At 50.8% G+C, this 20,618-nt stretch overlaps 3 protein-coding genes across 3 annotated transcripts; 1 reads left to right on the top strand and 2 right to left on the bottom strand.

The window, feature by feature from the left end:
* Positions 1–3,034: 3,034 nt before the first annotated feature.
* LOC131093772 (platelet glycoprotein Ib alpha chain-like) lies at positions 3,035–5,182 on the top strand. Its single transcript, XM_058041097.1, has one exon. It carries the CDS (start codon positions 3,035–3,037, stop codon positions 5,180–5,182), a length of 2,148 nt encoding a protein of 715 aa, XP_057897080.1.
* Positions 5,183–7,476: 2,294 nt separating this feature from the next.
* Positions 7,477–11,209, bottom strand: KLHL33 (kelch like family member 33). The gene is made up of 4 exons (XM_058040860.1): positions 10,684–11,209; positions 9,496–10,429; positions 8,905–9,075; positions 7,477–8,342 (listed from the first exon to the last, which is right to left on the bottom strand). The coding sequence occupies exons 1-4, from the start codon at positions 11,204–11,206 to the stop codon at positions 7,766–7,768; spliced, it is 2,205 nt and encodes a 734-aa protein (XP_057896843.1). The 5' UTR covers positions 11,207–11,209; the 3' UTR covers positions 7,477–7,765.
* A 2,319-nt stretch (positions 11,210–13,528) lies between these two features.
* On the bottom strand, positions 13,529–16,876 carry NDUFA11 (NADH:ubiquinone oxidoreductase subunit A11). The gene is made up of 4 exons (XM_058040844.1): positions 16,762–16,876; positions 16,578–16,670; positions 14,585–14,707; positions 13,529–13,722 (listed from the first exon to the last, which is right to left on the bottom strand). Exons 1-4 carry the CDS (start codon positions 16,841–16,843, stop codon positions 13,610–13,612), a joined length of 411 nt encoding a protein of 136 aa, XP_057896827.1. The 5' UTR covers positions 16,844–16,876; the 3' UTR covers positions 13,529–13,609.
* Between the last annotated feature and the right edge of the window lie 3,742 nt (positions 16,877–20,618).

Here is a 20,618-nt window from a genome sequence, read left to right on the forward strand (position 1 = left end):
AATTGGGGCGTGTCCTGTCCTTCTTCTTCTTCTTCTTGGCCTCCATCTTCTGTGGTGATGGTGGCACTTTGGGATTGGTCTTTACTAGAAGTGCACCGGTTAATAAGAGTAGAAGGTATTGGGGAAAAATTATAAATATTGTATACGTAACTTCGGGTATAAAGATAAGTGACCGCCCCAGGGGCTGCGGGAGTGTGCTCATGGCTGACTTGCTGTGCAGACCTCTGTCGGGCTGAAAGAAAATCTTTTAGATAAACAATTAATAAACACCGAGACCGAAACAAGATCAGAAGTCTCTCCTCGTCCTTTGAAGCGCCGGGCTGCCCAAGGCCACTCTGGGCCTTTCCAGGTCTTTGAAACAGCCGAGAAACCGAGCAAGTGGCATCCCTGAGCTATCTCCGGACATAAATCAGCATAAAACAGCTGGGAGAAACAGAAAACCAACAAGCATAAATCAGCAAAGAAAAACATGAAAATCTACACTTAGGTAACTCATATGATGTAGGCAGACACAGATGCCATTGCAATTACTGTTGTAAATATAGGTATCATTTCAGACTCCATTTCTTCTGCAGATACCATTATAAATTAAAATTTCATAGCAGAGGGAAATGCATCTGTGGATGAGTACCCCAGTGCAGTTACAATCACACATACCATTCATAACTTGCATCTAAGCTCTGTCTTCCAGCAACCAGGCATGTTGTGTGACCACCTGCACAGGTTGAACACATTCCTCCTACCTAACTCCCAAGGCAGAATGGTGGACACTCCTTTGAGAGCAAAGGCTGCAACTTCAACGCAGAGGTCTGCACCATCTACCCTGGCTACTGCCAGTTCCTGCATCCAGACAGAGCTGCCAAAAGGAGAGGCTGCAGTGTGGATGTCTCATTGCAGGAAGTGAATAGATCTTTCTCTAGGGCAGGAACAGGCAGCAAACTTACCTGCAAAAGGTATGCCCAGGTGGAGGACCAGCTGTTGTTAAGAAAAGCAAGAGGCAGTGAGAGGGCTGCATAGTATCAGGAAGGCTGAGAAGGAGTTCTTTCCCAGGACGGAGAGAGTCTGCTGGTTCCAAGCACAGTTTGCAGTAGACCCACAGCCATAAAGCCTAACAGCAAGAGACTCCCCCAGTGACACACATAGAAGGGAAGAGGACCAAGAGAACACACAGAAGGGAGAAAGGCTGGTGTGGAAGAATGGAAACTTGGAACAGCAAGGACCTGCAGTAAGAAAAGTCTTCCCCCAAAGCCACACGTGCTCTTGTAGAACCTTTCCAGAAGACAGAGGTGCCCTTGCAGAACCTTTTACTGATCTGTAGAAAAGACTCAGCAGGAGAGGCACTGAAGATGAGTAAGGCAGCCTCATCTACTCCCCATATAACAACCAGTAAGGCAGCATAATCTGTTCCCCATATAACAATCAGCACAACTAAGAAGAGGGTAACAGTAGGAAGAGACTCTCTTCTGAGAAGCATGAAGGCGCTATTTACTGGCCTGCTGCATTGTCCAGATCATGCTGCTTACCATGGACTCCTAACAGAGATTTCACTGAGACACTACCATGCCTCGCACAGTCCACCATTACCTGCTGCAGCTATTTCATGTGGGTGCCAGTGAGAAGCATCAAAGAGGATTACAGATCCCTGGGAGCAGCAGTAGCTGCTGACTCTGGAGCACAGGTAGTTTTTGACCTTCTCAGTCAAAGCAAAGGGGTTTGAGAGAGCCAGTCTAATCTGGGGAATCAACAAATGGTTAAAGGACTGGTGCCACAACCAGGGATTTGGCTGCTTAGACCATCAGACTTGCTTTGAACAACCTGGTCTACTGAGGGCAGATGCAGTCCATCTGTCAGAAAAGGCAAAAATCATCTTCACTCACTGGCTTGCCAAGCTAGAGAAGAGGGCTTTAAACTACAGCTGCTGAGAGACAAGAGCTTCAGTCCATCTTACTCCTATCACAGACAGGAAGAGACATCCTGAGTCTCATGGCATCCTGGTCCAGATGGGCCTGCCTGCATCCAGATGCAAGGGCTTCTCCAGCATGATGGACATGGAGTCATTTTTGTATCACCTCAGCCCCTGCTCAGAAGCTGTGGCCAATGTTCTTGCCCCTTTCCTCTCCAGAAGCCAATGGAATTGTTTTCTGCAAGCACTCCTGTAAATCATAAGGAGAAAACTGGCTTGAGCAGCAGAACAAGCAGGATCCAGTGCAGACTGCAGGACCTTTTGCTGCTAGGGCAATGCCTGCTGATCCTTGACATTTTGCAAAGAGAGATGGTGATGTGGCAGTGCAGCCAAAGCAAGGGCTTTGCGAAAGGACAGGAGATGGGTTTGGCTGCTCAGGAAACCACAGCCCCCTTCCCACAACTGCGGGTGCTGATAGAGGTCTGGGCAGCTCCCCACTAGCCCTGTCCCAGAGCACTGCCTGGTCTGTGGGCAGGAGGAGGCAGAGCAGCAGGAGAGCAAACACTGGAAGATCTGCAGGTGAGTCAGAGTGTTCACAGGGGCCTGGTTGCTCATGGAAGACACATCTGTGCACAGGAAGCTCCTTTCTCATGTTTCATGCTCCTACCCTCCAAATCTAACAGAGGGCTTAGCTGGTGTTGGGTAAGAGCATATTCAGGGAGATTCTTCCAGCACATGATTTGTCTGGGTTGAGCTGGGTGTGGGTATACTGGGACACAAACACTGCAGAGGTATGGCTTTTACAGTGGTGAGGGCAGCAATGCTGCCCCAGTGGAGAAGGCATTGCTGTGAAGAGGCCCATCAGTCAGATTCTCCCCACTATGGAAGACAACGAGGAGAGCAAAAGGGCCAAAATATCATCTGCTGACCTCCAAGGACAAGATGGCAGTAGGTGTGGGATTCATTTCTCCCTTCCACCATCCCAGGGAGGAGCTGCAGAGCTCAGAGGGTGCCGGAGGGTCTGGCAGGGGATACCAGTTTTGCTGCAAATGCTGCTTGTGTGGGAAGAAAAGCAATGTGTAGATGCATGCCTGCTTGCACCCACACCCCTCGGTTCTCCCCCTCCAGGTCATGGAGGTCCTTGCCCTGACCCTGGTTACTCTTCTGGCTCTGCTGCCCCCAGCCCAGCCCTGCTCCTCAGAGATGAACAAGGTCAAGGACCTCCTGGAGGTGAACTGCACGGGGCAGGCTCTCAGCGCAGTCCCCCCAGACCTGCCTGCAGACACAGGCATCCTGCTGCTCAGTGACAATCGCCTGGAGTCCCTCTCCACCACTGCCTTTCTGTCCCTCACCCAGCTTCAGGACATTGACCTGGCCAACAATGGGCTGGTGGCTCTGCGCACGGGGGCCCTGCTGCCGTCCCTGAAGGAGCTGACCCTCTCCCACAATGCACTGGCAGCCCTACCTGTCCTGGAGGGCCTGCCTGCACTCACCCACCTGGCTGTGGCTCACAACAGCCTGGAGACATTGGCCCCGGGGGGTTTCCGCACAGTGCCAGAGCTGCAGAACCTGGACTTGCGAGGGAACAAGATGCAGCAGCTGCCCCAGGAGGCCTTTGCAGGGCTGAATGCACTCAAGGAGTTAGACCTCTCAGACAACCTCCTGAAGGAGCTACCCAAGGAGTTGCTGAAGGACCTGAAGAAGCTGGAGACCCTCTGGCTCTCAGGGAACCAGCTGCAGACCCTGCCAACAGACTTTTTCCCAAAGGGGCACTTGTTCATGTATGTTTTCCTCACTGAGAATCCCTGGCATTGCAACTGTGACCTGCACTACCTCCAGACCTGGATCCAGAAGAATGCTGACATTGTTTATCAGCCAGAGCGGGGTCTGGAGGAAACAAAAGTGGAGGTCGCACCTGAGAAGGTACTGTGCCACAGCCCTGCTGAGCATAGGCAAAAGCCCATCATTCACTTCAAGCTTAACTGCAGCATTGTGGAGGATGCGGATGAGGAAGGAGGGGATGAATATAATTATGAAGAAGAAACAACAGAGAAAGCTACCATGACCACCTTCCCCCCACATCCATTCATCCCCAAAGAGCACACTACCATGCCCTGTGCTATTACCTCATCTTGCCTTCCTACCCTTACTACCACAAGATCTCCCCTCACCAGACCTTCCCTCAGCACCCCTTGTACCTCCACCCTTTTCCCAAACCCTTTGCTTGGGGTGCTGACAAGCATCAGAGCTCCCAGCACCACCATTCCTGTACCAGCCAGTCTCACCATGACACCCACACAGACCCCCAGTACTGTCACCATTCTCACGGCTGCTACCACCATCACCCTGCACAGACCTGCCACCTTTGACAATGCTACTTCACTGCCAACAGCTATGAGCAGCAACCCTTCTAGCACCAGTGGCCATCCCCAAACCACCCTTGCTGCCAACAGCATCTATGGCAGTCTTATGGAGTCCACTGGCACATTTCCCACCACTTCCACAGCAGTGCCTTCCACTGCCATGCTAGAGGCCTCTTCCACTGTCAGATCTCCATGTCCAACTCTGATGTCAGCCAACACCATGCTTTCCACTCATGCCCCAACACTACCACCTCCCTTGGACACCACACGCTTCACCCAACCTGCATGTTCCCCTCTACCTGCTCCTCCTCCCCTCTGCCCATGCCCCATCCCAGGACGGGCTGTACCTGTGCTGCATTTGCAGGCAGGTGGGGAGGCTCTGCAGTGGGGGCAGTGGGTGCTGAGGCACTGCTGCCTGTTGCACTGGGTGCTCTACCTGGCTTCCTTGGCTCTGCTGGTCCTGACCATGCTGGCTGTAGCAGGTTGGCTGACATGGATGTGTCTGGTGGGACAACCCTCCTGGTACCAGTCCTTGCAGACCCAAGAGGTGCAGTATCCACTGCTGGAACGGAGGGAGTCAACAGGAAACCCTATGATGCATCTCAGCAGCTTCAAAATCCCCCTCCAGCAACCTAAATTCTGTACAATCAAGGAAGTGGAGTTGTGCCCTGAGGTTACATACTGCACAATTAAAGATCTGGGGGTACAGCGCAGTCCTCCTGCAAGTTACTCCTTCCGCACCACAAAGGAGTTGTGGGTTCACCACAGTCCTCTGCATGCATCAGTCAAGCCTTTCTCCAGGAAGCTGATGGTCACAGACCTTAGCTTCCCGAGGACCCCATCTGCCTACAGCCTAGACAGGGGTGTTGAGACCATTGGTGATGTCAGAGTGAAATATGCAGGTAACACCATGTAAATGTGTTACACACATGTGTACACTCAGAGAAAGAGATTAAGTCATGGCTCTGTTCTATATGCTTTGTTTTACAAGGGAAAGATCTACTTGCCTAGGAGGAAGCCATCTAGCTCTTTCCTCTAGTATTCTCAAACAGCCTGAAGTTTCCAGAGCTTGGGTATTTGGCAGAGGAAGATAATGTCCTAAACTGGTCATTGATAGTCTGGGGCTGCCACTGCCTGATTTAGGGGTGATTGAGGGCAAGCAGAACTTATGTTGTGCTCTGTCGCAACTGCTTCTGCTCAAATTATGTACACAAAGATGCAATACACTTTCCACTCTGTGCCAGGTTCTTAATCACATAATAAATATTCTGTGCCTGAATTTAAAAGAGGTGCTGGTTTGATTTCACTGGACTTGCCATAAGTCCTGGTATTTGGAATAGTGAAGGCAGGGAAGAAAAGTCCGTGGAATGTCAGTATCCTAGAATATCCTGAGTTAGCAGGGTCCCCTGAGGATCAAGTCCAATTCCTGGCCCTGCACAGACACCACAGGAATCCCACTCTGTGCCTGAGAGCATTGTCTAAATACTCCTGGAGCTCTGGCAGCCTTGGAGCTGTGACCATTCCCTGGGGAGCCTGTTCAGTGCGTGACCACCCTCTGGAGGAAGAATGTTTCCTAATATTGTTTCACTGGGATGCCTCCATGAGAGGGGCACATGAGGGCCCTGCCCCAGGTCCCAGAGAGCAGAGATTAAAGCTGGCCTCTGCCTCCCCTCAGGAGAGGTCGCCATGATGAGGTCTCCCCTTGATGTCCTCCAGACTGAATATGTCAAGTGGCCTAAACTGCTTCTCATGCCCTTGCCCTCTAGACCCTTCCCCATTTCTGTGGCCTCCTTTGGATACTCTTTAACAGCTTTAGATGCTTTGTGTATTCTCGCATTCAAAACTGCACACTTATACTCCTATTCCTGACTTTGGCCCCAAACCCTGTGGTACTGAATCACACAGGAAAAAGCATTGCACTGGCAGGTAATAAGGAAAGTGCAAGTGTTGATGCTTCTGCATGACCCCTTATGCAATGGCCAGATATGGAGGAGTAGGGTGGGAGGCTTTGAAGTGCAACAGATATGACTTGCAAGGGATTATACTTGGACAAAGCACTCCAGAGCTGGCCAAACTTTGTGACCACCTGTCTAGATGTCATTCTAACATTTTGAGAGGTGTGAGAACAAGGCTACATTCGCCATTGGTGAGGGTCGAATGGCTCACTCCAGAACTCATGCATAAATGCAGCAGCTGGATCCTATGAGTCGTTTTTCCAGCCTGAAATGCAGTTCCAGTTCTAACTGCCTGAAATATATTGTCAAACTGCTGTGAGTCAGCGTGGCCTTCTGCTAGATTAACTCCTGGACTGTCCACAGGTGGGAACATGTGCCTGTGCTTGGCCAGCATGAGTATTTATGCTGGTGAAGGTCTGGTGTGCAAGTGTGTCCGTGGACATATACATACTACGTTTGTAAGGAGGCACTTGTCTGCCTGTTGATCCTGTCCTCTAACCACACCATCCTCTCTATCCCTGTTTCCTGAGAAAACAATGAGGCAAGCAGCTCCAGTGCTGGCACAGTCTGAAGGCCCCAAAAGTGGGGCACAGACATCTGGGGAGCAGAGCTGTGGAAAAAAATCTGTATATCTTGGTGGACAGAAAGGTGAACAAGGTCCAGCAGTGCACCTGGCAGCAAAGGGAGGGCAACAAAACTTGAACTGGGTTAACAGAGACAGGGCCAGCAGGCCAAGGGAAGTGATTATCCCCTTCTCCTCAGAACTTTTTAGACTACAATTTTTTGTCTTCTACACATCTGAAGCCATCCAGTTTTCTCCCCACTGGCATTACTGGTATCCCAGTATTTCTCAGAATCCCATTACCTTTGCCTCTCCTTGCAACTCCTCCCTGGAATTCTCCCACCTCTTCACACAACAAGCACTCCAGGTCACTCCAGGAATCCAAGACCTCTCAAAACCACCTAGGAACCCCAACACCCCCAGAACTCCCTATTCTACCCCACCATCAACCCCCACAAATCCTGGCACCCCCAGGATTTTATTCCCTTAGGATCCTCTAAGCACCCCAAGACCCCTCTCAGTCCTGAGACACACATTTACGCACTCGTGCCCAGTGAACGCAGGCACGCAGAGTCCCAGCGCCCAGCATCACCCACCCAGGACACTCAGGTCACTGGTCTCCTGCTCTCCTGTTCCTTGTGAGAAGCACCTGGATGTCTGGGTTCTCCACCAGAAACAACAAGACCCAGATAGACAGTTCAGGAAGCACTTTTATTCAGCTCAAGGGTGGGGGGAAATTGAGGGATTCCTAGCTCCCAGTGAAGGGCTCAGACAAAGGGATTGAATATTCCTGGAGGCAGAGGGCTTCATGTGGGGAAGCTTTATGTTCCACAGGTTCACAACCGTCTAGGTCATGTACCCTGAGGGTGAAGGGTTGCTGGAAACCACAGAAGGTACCCACTCTGGGAGAGGGATCTGGACACTTTTGTCCCTTAGAGGTACCCATGGATGCTACCTGCATATCCCATGCAGAGAGTATATCCTAAGCATTACTGGAAGTTTCAGTTGATCTCAGGGGGTCCTTAAGGCAGCTGGGGGCACGCAAGGCAGAGGGTACAGTGAGAACACAGGCTTGTAGGTCAGTATAGGCATGGGGCAATGTGCCTCGTGTGATCCAGCGCCGGGTACCCGGCTGGTAGGCGTGGATCAAGTGTGTGTCCTGGTAGGTCTCATGACTGTACCCTCCCAGTACAAGCAGCTCCCCTCCCAGCACAGCTGCACCCCCAACTACGTGTGCACGGGGGAGAGGGCTAAGGAGGACCCAGATATTCTGCTTGGGGCTGTAGACCTCAAAGGTCAGCTGGTCCTTGTAGCCAGTCTGCCCAGCCCGCTGACACAGGCCCCCAGCCACATAGAGCTGCCCACCTGCCTCCTCCATGACATGGCCAGCTCGGTGGCCATTCATGGGGGCCAGGAGTGTGACAGGTGCACCTGGGACATAGCGGAGCAAGGATGCCTGACACTGGTATGCTTCATCACACCCACCCGACACGTAGAGTTCACCATCCAGGGCACACGCCGCATGCCCACACAGAGCCATTGGCAGGGGCTGGCACCTCCTGGGCAGGGAGAGAGGGAAAGGTGAAGGACAGGTTAAGCAGAGCTATCCTGCAATGACTGATTACTTAGGGGTTCCCTAGTGAGCCATGGTTTCATTGACCACTCAGCAGGCAACACTGGCCAACACCCAATGAGCCCCAGTGGACAACATCAGCTGACACAGAATGGATGCCCCACAGATGGGGCCATCACTGTTCAACACTTTGTAGTCACCACACCATTGGTCAACCACAGTGGGCTCCATTAATGGGCAACAATGGCCATCACCCCATGAACATTATGCCTACGAGAGGAATCAAACTACTTTTCTCATTGGCAGATGGCCAACAAGACCAGCAATGAACACACTGCTGGCCAAAAACTCATTTGCCACCCACTAGGCAACACTGGCCAACACCCAGGGACATGATTGTTCAACACCCAGTAGACCTCTCTCAAATACCACTGCAGGTCCATTCTCCACCAGAGGCTTAGTGACACAAAGCACCCAGTGGGCACCATGGCCAAGACAAGGGGCTCTGAGGAAAAAGGAAACCTAGGCGTCGGCTGGAGCAGCCTCACCTCCAGGTGTCATTGGCCACGTCGTAGCACTCCACAGTATCTGTGCAGTAGAGCTCCCCTGAGCTGCCCCCCAGGGCATAGATGAAATTACCAAGTGCCACAGCAGCAAAGTAGCTCCGTCCACATGTCATACTGGCCAGACGCTCCCAGGAACCATCCATAGGCTGGTACCTGGGTTTGAAAGGCAAAGGGGCAAGAGACAACCTGTTACCTACAACACCATGAGCTGATGTTGGCACTGCTGAGGGCAACAACCCACCTACAACTTGCTAGTCCCATAATGCCTTGGGACTTTGTCACATGGTCACCTTGCATGGGAATATCCCCTCCTTCTGGACAATATCAAACTCATAATGTCCTGGGGCATCTCCAGATAGATGCCTCCCACTCCTACTCCCAAAAAGCCTGTAATACCCCAGAGTAGGAGGGCACCTCTGAGTCCAACCCTTCCCAGAATGTCTTGGGGCCACTTGACCAGCTGCAATGCCACAATGTCTTGGATCCACAGGGCAGCTGTAACTCTAGCTCTAGCAATACATCCCACAATGTCCGGGTGCCACATGCCAAGTCCAAGTCCTCTGTAGCTCTCACCTGTAGACACTGGCTAAGGTGTCATGGACCCCGTAGTAGTGCTTTCCACCCAGGACGTAGAGGTTGTTGCCCACCACAGTTACAGCATGACGGAAGCGTGGGCCATCAGGAAAGTGTCCCAGTGCCCTCCACTCAACCTGTTTCACCAGCCCCACAGCACTGAGGTAGCGGTCTGCAAACCAGAGGTGTCTGCTGGGCTTCCGGGCAGTCAGGTTACCCTTTACTTTGTCTCCACCACAAACCACCAACACCTCTTGCAAGGAACGTACCCGGCATGGCAGCTGGGCTGTGGGGGTGAAACTTGCTACCATGAGCTCACGAAGGACCTTTGGGTCAGCTACCCCTGCAGTCACAGATGGGACCTTCTTCAGCTCCAGGCTGGACATGAGGGCAAAGCGAACAGATGACAGGATCTCTTTGGCTATATCCTCCTGGCCATCTCCATTGGCCATAAGCCACCGAGATGCTGCTTCCAAGGCTTCCAGTTCATGGAGGACATTGAGACCGTCGGAGCGGAGGAGGCGGATGAGAAGATGTGCAGGAAGATCCAGGAAGGCTGGTGTAACCACCACACAGGGAAAGGTGGCCAAGATGTAGTTCTCTGCTACATGGACCACCTCATCCAACCCATAGGCCACAGCAAAGGCCAGCACGTCAGGGACAGTTTCTGGGGTCAGGCCATGGGTGAAAACATCCAGGCAGAGAGTGAGGAGCCCCCAGGCCTGGTAGCGCAGGGAGGTCTCAGCTGCCTCCAAGACCATGGGCCACGGCCCTGCTACAGCTCCTGTGTAGGCAAAGGAGAGGAGGAGACGCAGCTCGGCTGGCGACAGCCCCGTGACCAGCGGGTCGGCAGGGTCATGGGTGGCTTCTCGCATGGGGCAGGTGAAAAGGGCCCGGAAGAAGTCACAGGAGCAGCTCAGGGCCAGTCGCTGAACTAGGAGGAAGGAGGAATAACGATGTGAAGCAGCAGGGAACCCTCTGCAGTGTGCAGCCCCTGGAACTCAGGTGTCCTGGTCCCATGACCATTAAAGTCCCAGCTCTGCCAAAGGGAGCAGCCCTGCGGGCACCTCTAGAGCCTGATCCCCACCTGGAGCTGCAGTCTTATCATCCCCACCAGAGGACTTGGCTGTCCCAGAGCACCCTGTCCCACTCCTCAACCCTTCATAGGGACCCCCACCTCCTGCCCACCTGGGATGACCTCATTCCCTGCCTGGAGCTGGAGGTCACAGCCCACACCATTGGTATGGAGCTGCTCCATGGCTCTTAGTGTTTCCCACTGCTCCTCCAGGGGCTTAGGACCTTCTTCCTGGTGGTCAATCTCCAGACGCAGGGCACAGGCAGCCACCAGCCGGGGGGCACCCAGGGCCCGAGCAGCCTCTTCCACCTCTTTCACCTGGCCATGGGGCACAATTCCCCCATAGGCAAAGGTGAGCAGAGCCCGCCAGCCCCACAGTGTGGCCCCAGGTGGCAGGGGGATATGGGGGAGAGGATCTTGGCAGAGTTGTCTGGTTCTGCCCTCCAGGAAGCGGTGGAAGAAGGAGCTGATGGAGGCCAGGACCACAGCATGGGCCATGTCACCCTCTGGGCCCACAGTCACATCCACCAGCTGTCCTGCGGTGCGGAGATGGTCAGCCACAGACAGGAAGTGTCCAGCATGAGCCCCATCCCGCAGGTTCCACTGGTCTGGGGCCGGCCCCTCTGCAACCCACATCTCGCCTGTGGAAACACATGGAACAGGGTGTCAGGGAGCTGTCTTACAGCTGGAGCCTCTGGCCCATGGCAGGAGTACTGGTTGGGGACATGGGGTCTTGCTACTGGCACTGCCACATAGCAAAGCCACCAGATCCACCACCAAAGCCTCTCTACCCCACAGCCAGGGCCACCATGCTCTGCTACTGCTCCATTACTGAATTTGATGCTTCTTGGCAAAACTGCAGCTCCACAGGTGAGAACAACATCCCATTTCACTGCCCCATAGCTGAGCTTGATCTCACCTGCTTTATCTCTGAACCCTTAGCATGAAGCTACTGACCCACAGCCAATGCTGCTGCCCCACATAGCTCAGGCCACTGAGCACACAAAACCACACCCTTCCTCAGCCATTGCCCCATAGCTGAAACTACTGATGGTCCAACAAGTAACCAAGCTGCTGGCCCCCACTAAAGTGCCTGCCACTCCTGCTCGGTGCATGGCAGTGCCTGCTGTGCACTGCCTGTCGCGTCTCACACTGTCTGTCACACATTGTGATGTGTTATCCTGCAATGCTGTCTGCAGTGTCACATGTCATGCTCCCCTGCACTGCATACTGTTGAGGTGTGCTGACTATCATATTACTGCCACCCCTTGCCCCCACTGTGTTGCTTGTCCTTGCTCAGGCCATGCACTGCAGCCCCATGAAGCGCTTGCTGTATTCCGTGCCCCTGCATTACTGTGTGGCCTGTTAGGCTGTGCCATGCACTTGTCCCCCTTACCGCCTGCTGCTGCTCTGCAGAACTTCTGTGACCCCCTAGGAATGTGCCCGGGTAATTATAGACTGGACAGAACACGTGGCCACAGCCAGGAGCCGGGAGAGGCTCAGGCAGAGGGAGGTCCAAGGCCCCAGAGTCCCCAGTCTGGGACAGTGGTCACTGAATTCTCTGAGGACAGGCAGCAGGGCCAGCTGAAGCTGACAGGAGCTCTGTAAACCCCGTGCTACCCTGGGCAGGTACTGCTGGGGACCCCTGGCCCCTCAGGCCCCTCTATAAACCTTGATCTTCTCCAGAGCACAGGGTGAAGCAGAGCCCCCTCCCAAGCCTTCGGGTAGGAAACAGACAATTGCCTACTCCCCCACCCCCATTACGGGGTAGAGAGGTCCGCCACCACCTGCTGTGCTCCTGAGAGCTGTGCTGGGCTACTGACTCCCAAAGAGCTGGGGGTCTCAGCTCCAGGAGGATACCAGCCCCTTGGCTCAGCCTCAAGTGCCCCCAGGAGCACCCCGCAAACACCCAGGACCCCAGCAGCCCACACAGAGCACATACCAGAGGAACACAGCCTGCCATGGCTGCGACAGTGTCCCAGTATCACCATCCCTCCCTCTGATGTCCTCTGGTGCTCCAATCTCATCTTGTCCCCTCCCCCATGCACCTGCGTCTCCCATGTCCACATTCCCTGTCTCAGTAACTCATGCACCCATCTCTGTACCACACTGTTCCCACATGTCCAGTTGAATTCTGTGTCCCCAAAAATGTTCTCACATTCTCTACAAGTCCATTTTTCAGCACTTACCTACCCTGCTTGTGATTTTTTTTTTCTATCTAGTTAGAATTTCCCTATCTTGTTATTTCCCATCCTTCACTGCACACCTGAGCCTCCACTTTCTGTAGCCACTAAGTAGTGAAAAAGTCCTATCACATCAAATCTTGACCTTTTCTCCAGGAAAAATGATCCAGTTCTCACCTCTCTTTGCACATTCTGTGCCTCCATGCTCTCCATCTCTGTAGTGGGTTTGCAGAACACACTTGTTTGTTCATACAAAAATCAACCAGATATACCTATAAGGTACCTGCTCCAGTTCTCAGCTGGCATTCAGGGGTCCCTTCCAGCCTCAGATATTCCTCACTTTCAACCCTGAAGCACTTAGCTCTAAACCTCCTGAAATGCTTTTTGGAGAAAGACTCCAGGCTCTCAAACACATTGTGAGCAACTCACGACTTCTTCCTTACCCCACCTTCCCTATCTTCAGCTCAGAGCCAAGCACTTCTTCAGAAGCTTTCGCTCCAGACCCTCACTGATGGGCTCAGTGCATGTAATTCCACACCTTGTCAAGAAGCCCCACTTAACTACAAGAACCTAAAGCTACAGGATCTCACCGAAGCTACAGCATAGTGCTCACACTTGAGCACACAGTACTGAGACATGGAGGCAAAGTAACTTGTGCACAGAAATCGCACCCAGACCAGAACATGCTGCTTCCTCTTCAGCAGCTCCAGCTTTCTGCACCTCAGCCCAGATGCCAGGAAAAAGCCGCATGACACCACCACGTTGTGACAACTGCTGATTGGACCAAATCTTTATTACATGACGTCCTAAGTACATACAGCATTTGGAAACCAGCTCACAGGGGGAAAGGTGACATTCACAGCTTGGGAGGTCCTGTCAGTCTCCAGCCCTCCTTGTTGCCGATCTTCATGAGAGCTGCAGTGATTCCGAACCCCAGACATGCTGTGGTGCCAGTGAGGTAACTGTGAGCTGAAGAAAACACATCAAACCAGAAAAGATCCATTAAGGCGCAAGTCCTTTGCAATAGATCTTGATAGACTGCCATTTTTCATAAGTCCTTTGACCATCAGCAACATTGTTTGGCCAGAGGAACTGGAAAAGTGACCTTTTTATAAAATTGAGTTCTCATGCTTATGGCTTGCAATTTGAAATATCAATTTCAGTAATCCACTGCCCCATCCCCTTAAGTGGCAATCTTAAACGGCTCATTTGAGTGACAAAAATAGCAATCACTGCTTTGAAATCTCATCAGCTCACAACCAGGACAAGTAAAAATTAATTATATTTCACCACAGTTACAACTTTAAAAAAATCCCTCACTTCTTTGGGTTGGAGGATGAATGTCTAAAGAAAACAGAATTGTGTCAGTATCTGCAGGCGCTGTTTAAGCCTTACAAAGGGCTACAGGAGCAACAGCAGCAGGACACAGTTTGTCCCTCAGACTATGCAACGAATTCACAAGGCAAATACTAGATTGTACTTGCTGTCTAAAATAAATCACGCTTGTTGCCAAGAAAACATGGATTTTTACAACCATGTTTTTCTTATCCTGCAATTTTAAGGTACAAGCAGTAGCTGTAACTGCCAGTACTGAGTGAGCTCTCCTTTTCATTCTGTATATCAGTTCATGTCCCGCTTGGTATCCTCCCCTCCCGCAGCCATATTTAATTCAGCAGGCCCACACAATACCACTGAAACCGGCATGAACAGAGGCTGAGATGAATCATTACCAAAGAAGCCTGACATCAACATTCTTTAACATTTTTCCCCAACTGAAAAGTTTCTAAAGCCAGCAAGGGCACATTTCAATGCAGGCATTGTCCAGAGCTACCTCTCACTCCCAAGACAGCTCCTGATGCACAGCCGCCTATGAAATAGTTCAAAGGATCCTCTGGCTCTTCCCGGACATGGGCACTGAGACAGGTACTTAAGCCAAACACAGCTCCCAGTGTAGCTGTAAAGAATTGAAAAGCAAAATCAAAATCCTCAAGGACCAGAGAATTCACACTGAGCACGACTTCAATATTCACAGTGACTACAATGGCAAATGAAGATCCATTTCCCAGGGACATCCTAGCCCAGCTGCTACAGTGAGACTCAGCATTCACTCAGTCCCACTCAGCTTCCCTGGGTTTCTCTCCCTGCACTGCTCAGAGCTGGAGCCTCATAGCACCCCACACCCACTGCCCCCAAAGAGCACCACATGCTGACAGGGTATCACCTAACAGCCCTTCCCGACAAGGCATGGGGCAGCCCTGACAGCTGGGGGCAATGGAGGGGAGCAGTGGTGTCTGTGCAGCCGCTTCCCCAGCTTTGCCTGGACTCTGCACTGTAACTCAGCCCTCAAGTCCCTGTGAAGCCACCTCACAGCACCAGGCAGAGCAAGCCCAAGGGCTCTGCTCTCCCTGTACACTGCTAGTCCTGGCACTTTCCTCCTCTGCCTGCCTGGGGCTCACAATGATTACTGGATAGCAGGAAAATGAATTGAGTTTGTAAATTATTCTTGTTTGTAAACTGACTTTGAAATGAAAAATTTTGAATTGAACTAAGAAACTGCAAAGCAGAAGCACCCTGTCCACTGAATTACACACTTCATCCCATCAGACCGTACACTGATATAATTGCAAACTTTGGCAAAGAGCTGTGTCAAGAAAAGCTGGGTTTGTATCTAGTATAAACTCTTGATCATGAAACATGAATCTGTCTACCAGGCAGCATCTGCAGATTTCAATTCGCCTTTCTTGGGAACAACAAAAGTATCCAGGTTAAAAATTTTCAATCCCTATATAAAACCAGCAGCTCCTGTTACAAACCTATGCAGAAAATGAATTATGCTGATGCCAAAATCAACTGAAAAGAGCACTGCAGAAACAAAACCCCCAGACCTAGGACTGCATTTCAACTTTCCTGCTCTCCCTGCTTTGAACCAAGGCATCTGTAGGCAAAATGCACAGCCTGAGGCCATGAGGTGTAGCTCCTGAACAGCAGGCAGGACAAACCCTTCCTCAGGTATGAAACTGAGGACCCAATATGCCTGTTTAGGATTAAGGGATTTACTGAAATCACAGTTGATTACATGATCCAGTGCCTTCATAACGACCTCAGCTCATTAGAGGATATGCCAGATCCTGGTTTAGAGTCAAACTACTCAAAAACGCAAACCTGGACTGACTGTGCCCCATCTCAGAGCACCAGCACTTAGGGAGAGGCAGAGGTGCACAAACCATTCAATTAGACTGAAAAGCAAAAGTATGCTAAGAGGAAAACTGCACTTGACAAGGGACAGAATGAGCTTCAACCATGCAGCCCATTCAGCTTCCTGCTCCTCTCTTCAGCATCCACTTTCTCTTCCAAAGACAATTCAAGACAACTGCATAGTTTCTCCTTGTCTATAGAACATGACGGGGGAAACCCCACGTTTATTTTCCTTTTGCCACCAAAAATACTGCATTGTTCTTTAGCAAATGCACTTTATTAAATACAATACCTAAATATATTAAGCAAAAACCTAAATTTGCTCATACTATGTTGTTGCTCCCAAACTGAGTACTCTAAAAATACAAAAAAACCACAATGTACCTTTTACTCTAGACTGCAAAAAATATGTTACCTCACCTGCAAATCAGGGATATGTCTTTCCATTTCACTGCTCTGTCTCTTGCCTAAACAACGACCCAAGCCCGGTGGAAGAGAGAACCACCGAAACCGTGCAGGGGCAGAGGCAAAGGCAAAAGTGAGGGCGCAGCCACACCGGGCGCAGGCGAGGTTGGCGTCCCTGCGGAGTTCCGTCCCAGAGTTACACTGCCGAGGGGCCCGGCCCTTACCCATCGTGACACTGTCCGCCGCTGCCGTCTGCAGTGCGGCCAGAGCCGAGCCGGGCCGCAGCAGGATGATGCGATACGCCGCCCCGACCAGGCCTGCAACACAGCACTGCGCGTCACCGGCCGGGCCCGAGCCCAGGCCCCGCTCGGCCGCCCCCCCGCGTGCCCCCCTTGCCCCGGTGCCCACCCGCGGCCGCGCCCACGCGCGTGGCGAGCCAGGTGCGCTGCGGGCACTGCTCGCCCTCGGGCCCGTCCCAATAGCCCGCCATGGCGGCAAGGGCACGACCCAGCTCTCGCGAGAGGACGGCCCCGCCCCGCCCCGCCCCGCGAGGGGGCGAGGCCAGGGATCGTCCCGCGGGCACGCGCGTGACGAGTGCAGCGGCCCCGCCTCGCCCCGCCCCGCCCCGCCCCGCCCCGCGGGGAGCCGGAAGCAGGGCCGGGCCGGGCCGGGCCCGTCCGCTCCGCGCCAACCGGGACCCCCGGCCGAGCCGAGCCGGGCCGGGCCAGGCCGCTCCGCGCCAACCGGGACCAGGGCCGGGCCCGTCCGCTCCGCGCCGGCCGCTGCCCGAGCACACCCGCGCCGTCACTGGCCTAAGGGATTTCTACTTGGTGTTCCCAGGTGCCCCACCCGCGGCTCCCAGGCTGTTTGCCTAATCCCGGGGCTGTGACCCTGCCTTTTGTCTTTGCTGTCTGCTTGCAGGGTGGGGAGATCAGTGTGGTTTTGTTTTGTTGTGGGTGTTTTGCCTTTTTGTGGGGCAGAGGTTGTTTTTTGTTTGTGGTTCGCTTTTGGTTTTGTTTTTGGTAGGGTCTACAACTCTTACTTATTGGCGTTTGAAATATTTTTAATGAATTTTCAAAGATTCTGATTTAGTTCGCTATCTGTGTCTATACTGCTGTATGGTTCCTATTTCCTGCAGAAATAAAAAACATGCTTTGACAGAGGTTATAGAGATGCTATATACATTGATTTTTCTAGTTGTCCACAGTACACCAATGAAAAGACAACTCTACTGTGCTTCTTGGTGATATATGGAAAATCACACAATGAAAAGCCAATGTCCATAACGGAGACTGAGGAGTCCTGCAATTTTATTTGAATAAAGGGCGAGGATCCACTGGGACACACACCCATGGCGTTTTGTTCTCTCGAGGTTTCAGAGGACGCAGCTTCCTTTTATCCCAAATTCCCGGTTGCATGTTGCCCTCTTCCCACTGGCTGAGGTACGAGGAAGGTGGAGCCTTCCCGAACCGCCTTACCACATATTCCCCCTTGAAGCTGTCATTTTACCCCAAAGTTCAGAAGTTCAGGTTTGTCCTCCACTTGTCTGTTTCAGAAGTTGGGCTATCTGGGCTGGGTAGCAAACCTGCTTGAAGTTAGTAGAGACTTTAAGAGCCATTTCAAAGACATTAACACCCATACCCTCACCCATCGAATGGGTTTGTAAAGACATTAGCATGCATCTCCTCTATCAGTGACATCCCTTCAAGCAAAGCTGTTCCAGTTGTTTTCCCGACTCTCGAAATAACTCCAGGATCTGAGTGAAGAAGTCTACAACTGTATCTTTGTTAGCTCAAGCTTTCTCACCTCCCTACCTCTTTTCCCTGTATGTGAAAAGCATATTAAATACTTGATTTCTGCATTTTCCAGTATGCTGAGTCCCCCACAGTATCTCTTTCCGATACGAGCTCTAAACAGCTGGAGTTGGATGCTACTGCTCCGTTATAAAGGAATTTTTTGTAGTGCTCTATCCTGCTGGCAGTAAAGTTGGAGCTTCACGAGCCCTGCAGCAGGAAAAGGAGAAGGGACATGACCTTCCTGAAAGCCACCTACATACTATCTCAGCCTAAAACCTCTATAAAACACTATATTCCTCTTGCTGGAACAAGCCAAAAAAACCCCCAACAAACCCCAGAACAAGCATGTTCTGATGAACATTAGGAAAAAAAACCCTCAGCATTGAACTTTGATCTATATTTTACAAAAAAAATACCGGGGTTCGGTAGCTGTGCTGTATCACACCAGAGATGAGCTGGGGTGTGCTCACAACGCACACAGCAGGCAAACCTCCTCTGTTCCAGAGCTGTCTCAGGGTCAGAAGGAGTGGGTGTGGAGTGCATTCACAACACAGGGCCTTCCACTGACCCTCGGCTTGGGCACTGCTTCCTCTGCGTGCCGGAGAGCTAGCTGTTCTTACACACAGAACCAATGCCACCATCAAGCACTCACTGGTGCTTTAATAAAGGATGCATTTTTTAGAACAGCTTTACCCCTTCTCCAAAGCTCTTCCTAAGCACACCAGATGGAGGGCTGTGTGACCCTTCCAGACAGCAGGATGGAGAAAACACTTGCCTGCAGGGTGGCACATGCTGCAAATGTTCTTTCCCCAATAAAAACCATACAGAAGCCACTGAATCTTGCACAGGGCAAGACTCTACACCATTAAGTAACAAATAGTTTTCGGGATCCAAGCAGCTGTTAAATGGTCTTCTGAGACCATATCCCATGCAGCAAATTCCTAATGCGTCTTCCACTGACAAGGGAGGTGGGACAGAGAATTCACAGATCTCCTGCTTTGCAGCAGGTACAATGCCTGCAGCTGCAAGACTCAGCACACTGCTGTCTACAGCTCTCCACTTGCCTCGTGGACAGACTGCAGCTCACCTGCTGCACGCTGCTGGTAGTGGTTCATTCAGCAGATACATATCTTTGGGCTGCAGACCCTCCCCGTGCAGTCAATGCTGTTAAGAAAGCTACAATAAGAGAGAACAGTTACCTTACTATAAACAGGCAAGTTCCAGGGAAAGCAATGCATAATTAATGTAAGATTTTCCCTAAAAACTAACTTGGTTCCAAATTATTTTACTGCTGATTAATAAACTTGCTGATACAGGGAGAAAAAACTTGCTTAAACAGGGAGAGGGAGTTCCTATTGTACTACAAGATGCAGATAACTGTGTTGTAGATGAGTAATGCAATGGTTGACTCTCACAATTAAAGAACAAATATGATGTATATGTTAAGAGAAGTTTTGTAGATGTATAGTTATGTTTCTCCCCCCTTGCATTGTTACCACAGAATGGCCTGGGTAGTCAGGACATTTGGGAGGGTCAGCTTGTTACTACATGTGAAACATGCATATTATAGGATTGGGTCTTCACAAATATTAAAAGGAATACTATATGTGTTATGTTGGAAAGTTATGTTGTATTAATTTTGTAGTACTGTTAGTACTGTATTAATCCTTGTTAAGTAGTGTGTAAATATAGTTTTAGGCTATAACATATTAAAATAGAAACTATTTGATGTAAGATACTTTTTGTAACTAGCTCAAGGAATGGATAAGATAATCAAGAAATTCTTCCCAGAGATAACAGCAACAAGACACCAAAATTTCAAAAGAAGAATTATTGCCTCCCTATTGGGGAAAACCAGACTCCTTCCACCTCCTTCCAGACTCCGAGGAGCCAAACAATGATTTACAAGATGAAGGGGGGAAAGTTGACAATAAACAGAAAAATCCCTAGCTTGAAAGGAATGTTTGCATCATGAATGAGATACATGAATATGCAAGAGGCTATTGCTTTTAAGGGTTAATCCTTTGTTAGTGGTTATGCTTTTTGGGGGCTTAATGCCCAGGAAGCATCCAGATGTCTGTAACTCCTTGCTTTTTTATTGTCTTTTATTGTCCTAACTCTGATTGCCCAAATTCTTATTGCTCTAATTGTTATTATTTTTATAACCATTTTATTACTATTAAACTTTTAAAATTTTAAGACAAGTGATTGGTGTTTTTCACACTATGGTAACATCTGACCTCCAATCAAGATGTAAAAAAATTATCTCCACCACTGGACAGTGAAGAAGGAGTCGATTGACAAAACTTTGGAAGTGGCCAAAGGATTGAAAGATGGAGTATCCATTGTGTGGATGAGCAGATGGTGATAGAATCCTTTGCTCCTGGTGCGCTGTATTATTTTTTCTATTCAGTCTTCTGTTGTATTTTTTAATATGGTTTTAATAAACTTCCTAAATTTTTTGAAAGT

This window comes from Melospiza georgiana, chromosome 26 (genome assembly GCF_028018845.1).
Source record: "Melospiza georgiana isolate bMelGeo1 chromosome 26, bMelGeo1.pri, whole genome shotgun sequence".
NCBI lineage: Eukaryota > Metazoa > Chordata > Aves > Passeriformes > Passerellidae > Melospiza > Melospiza georgiana.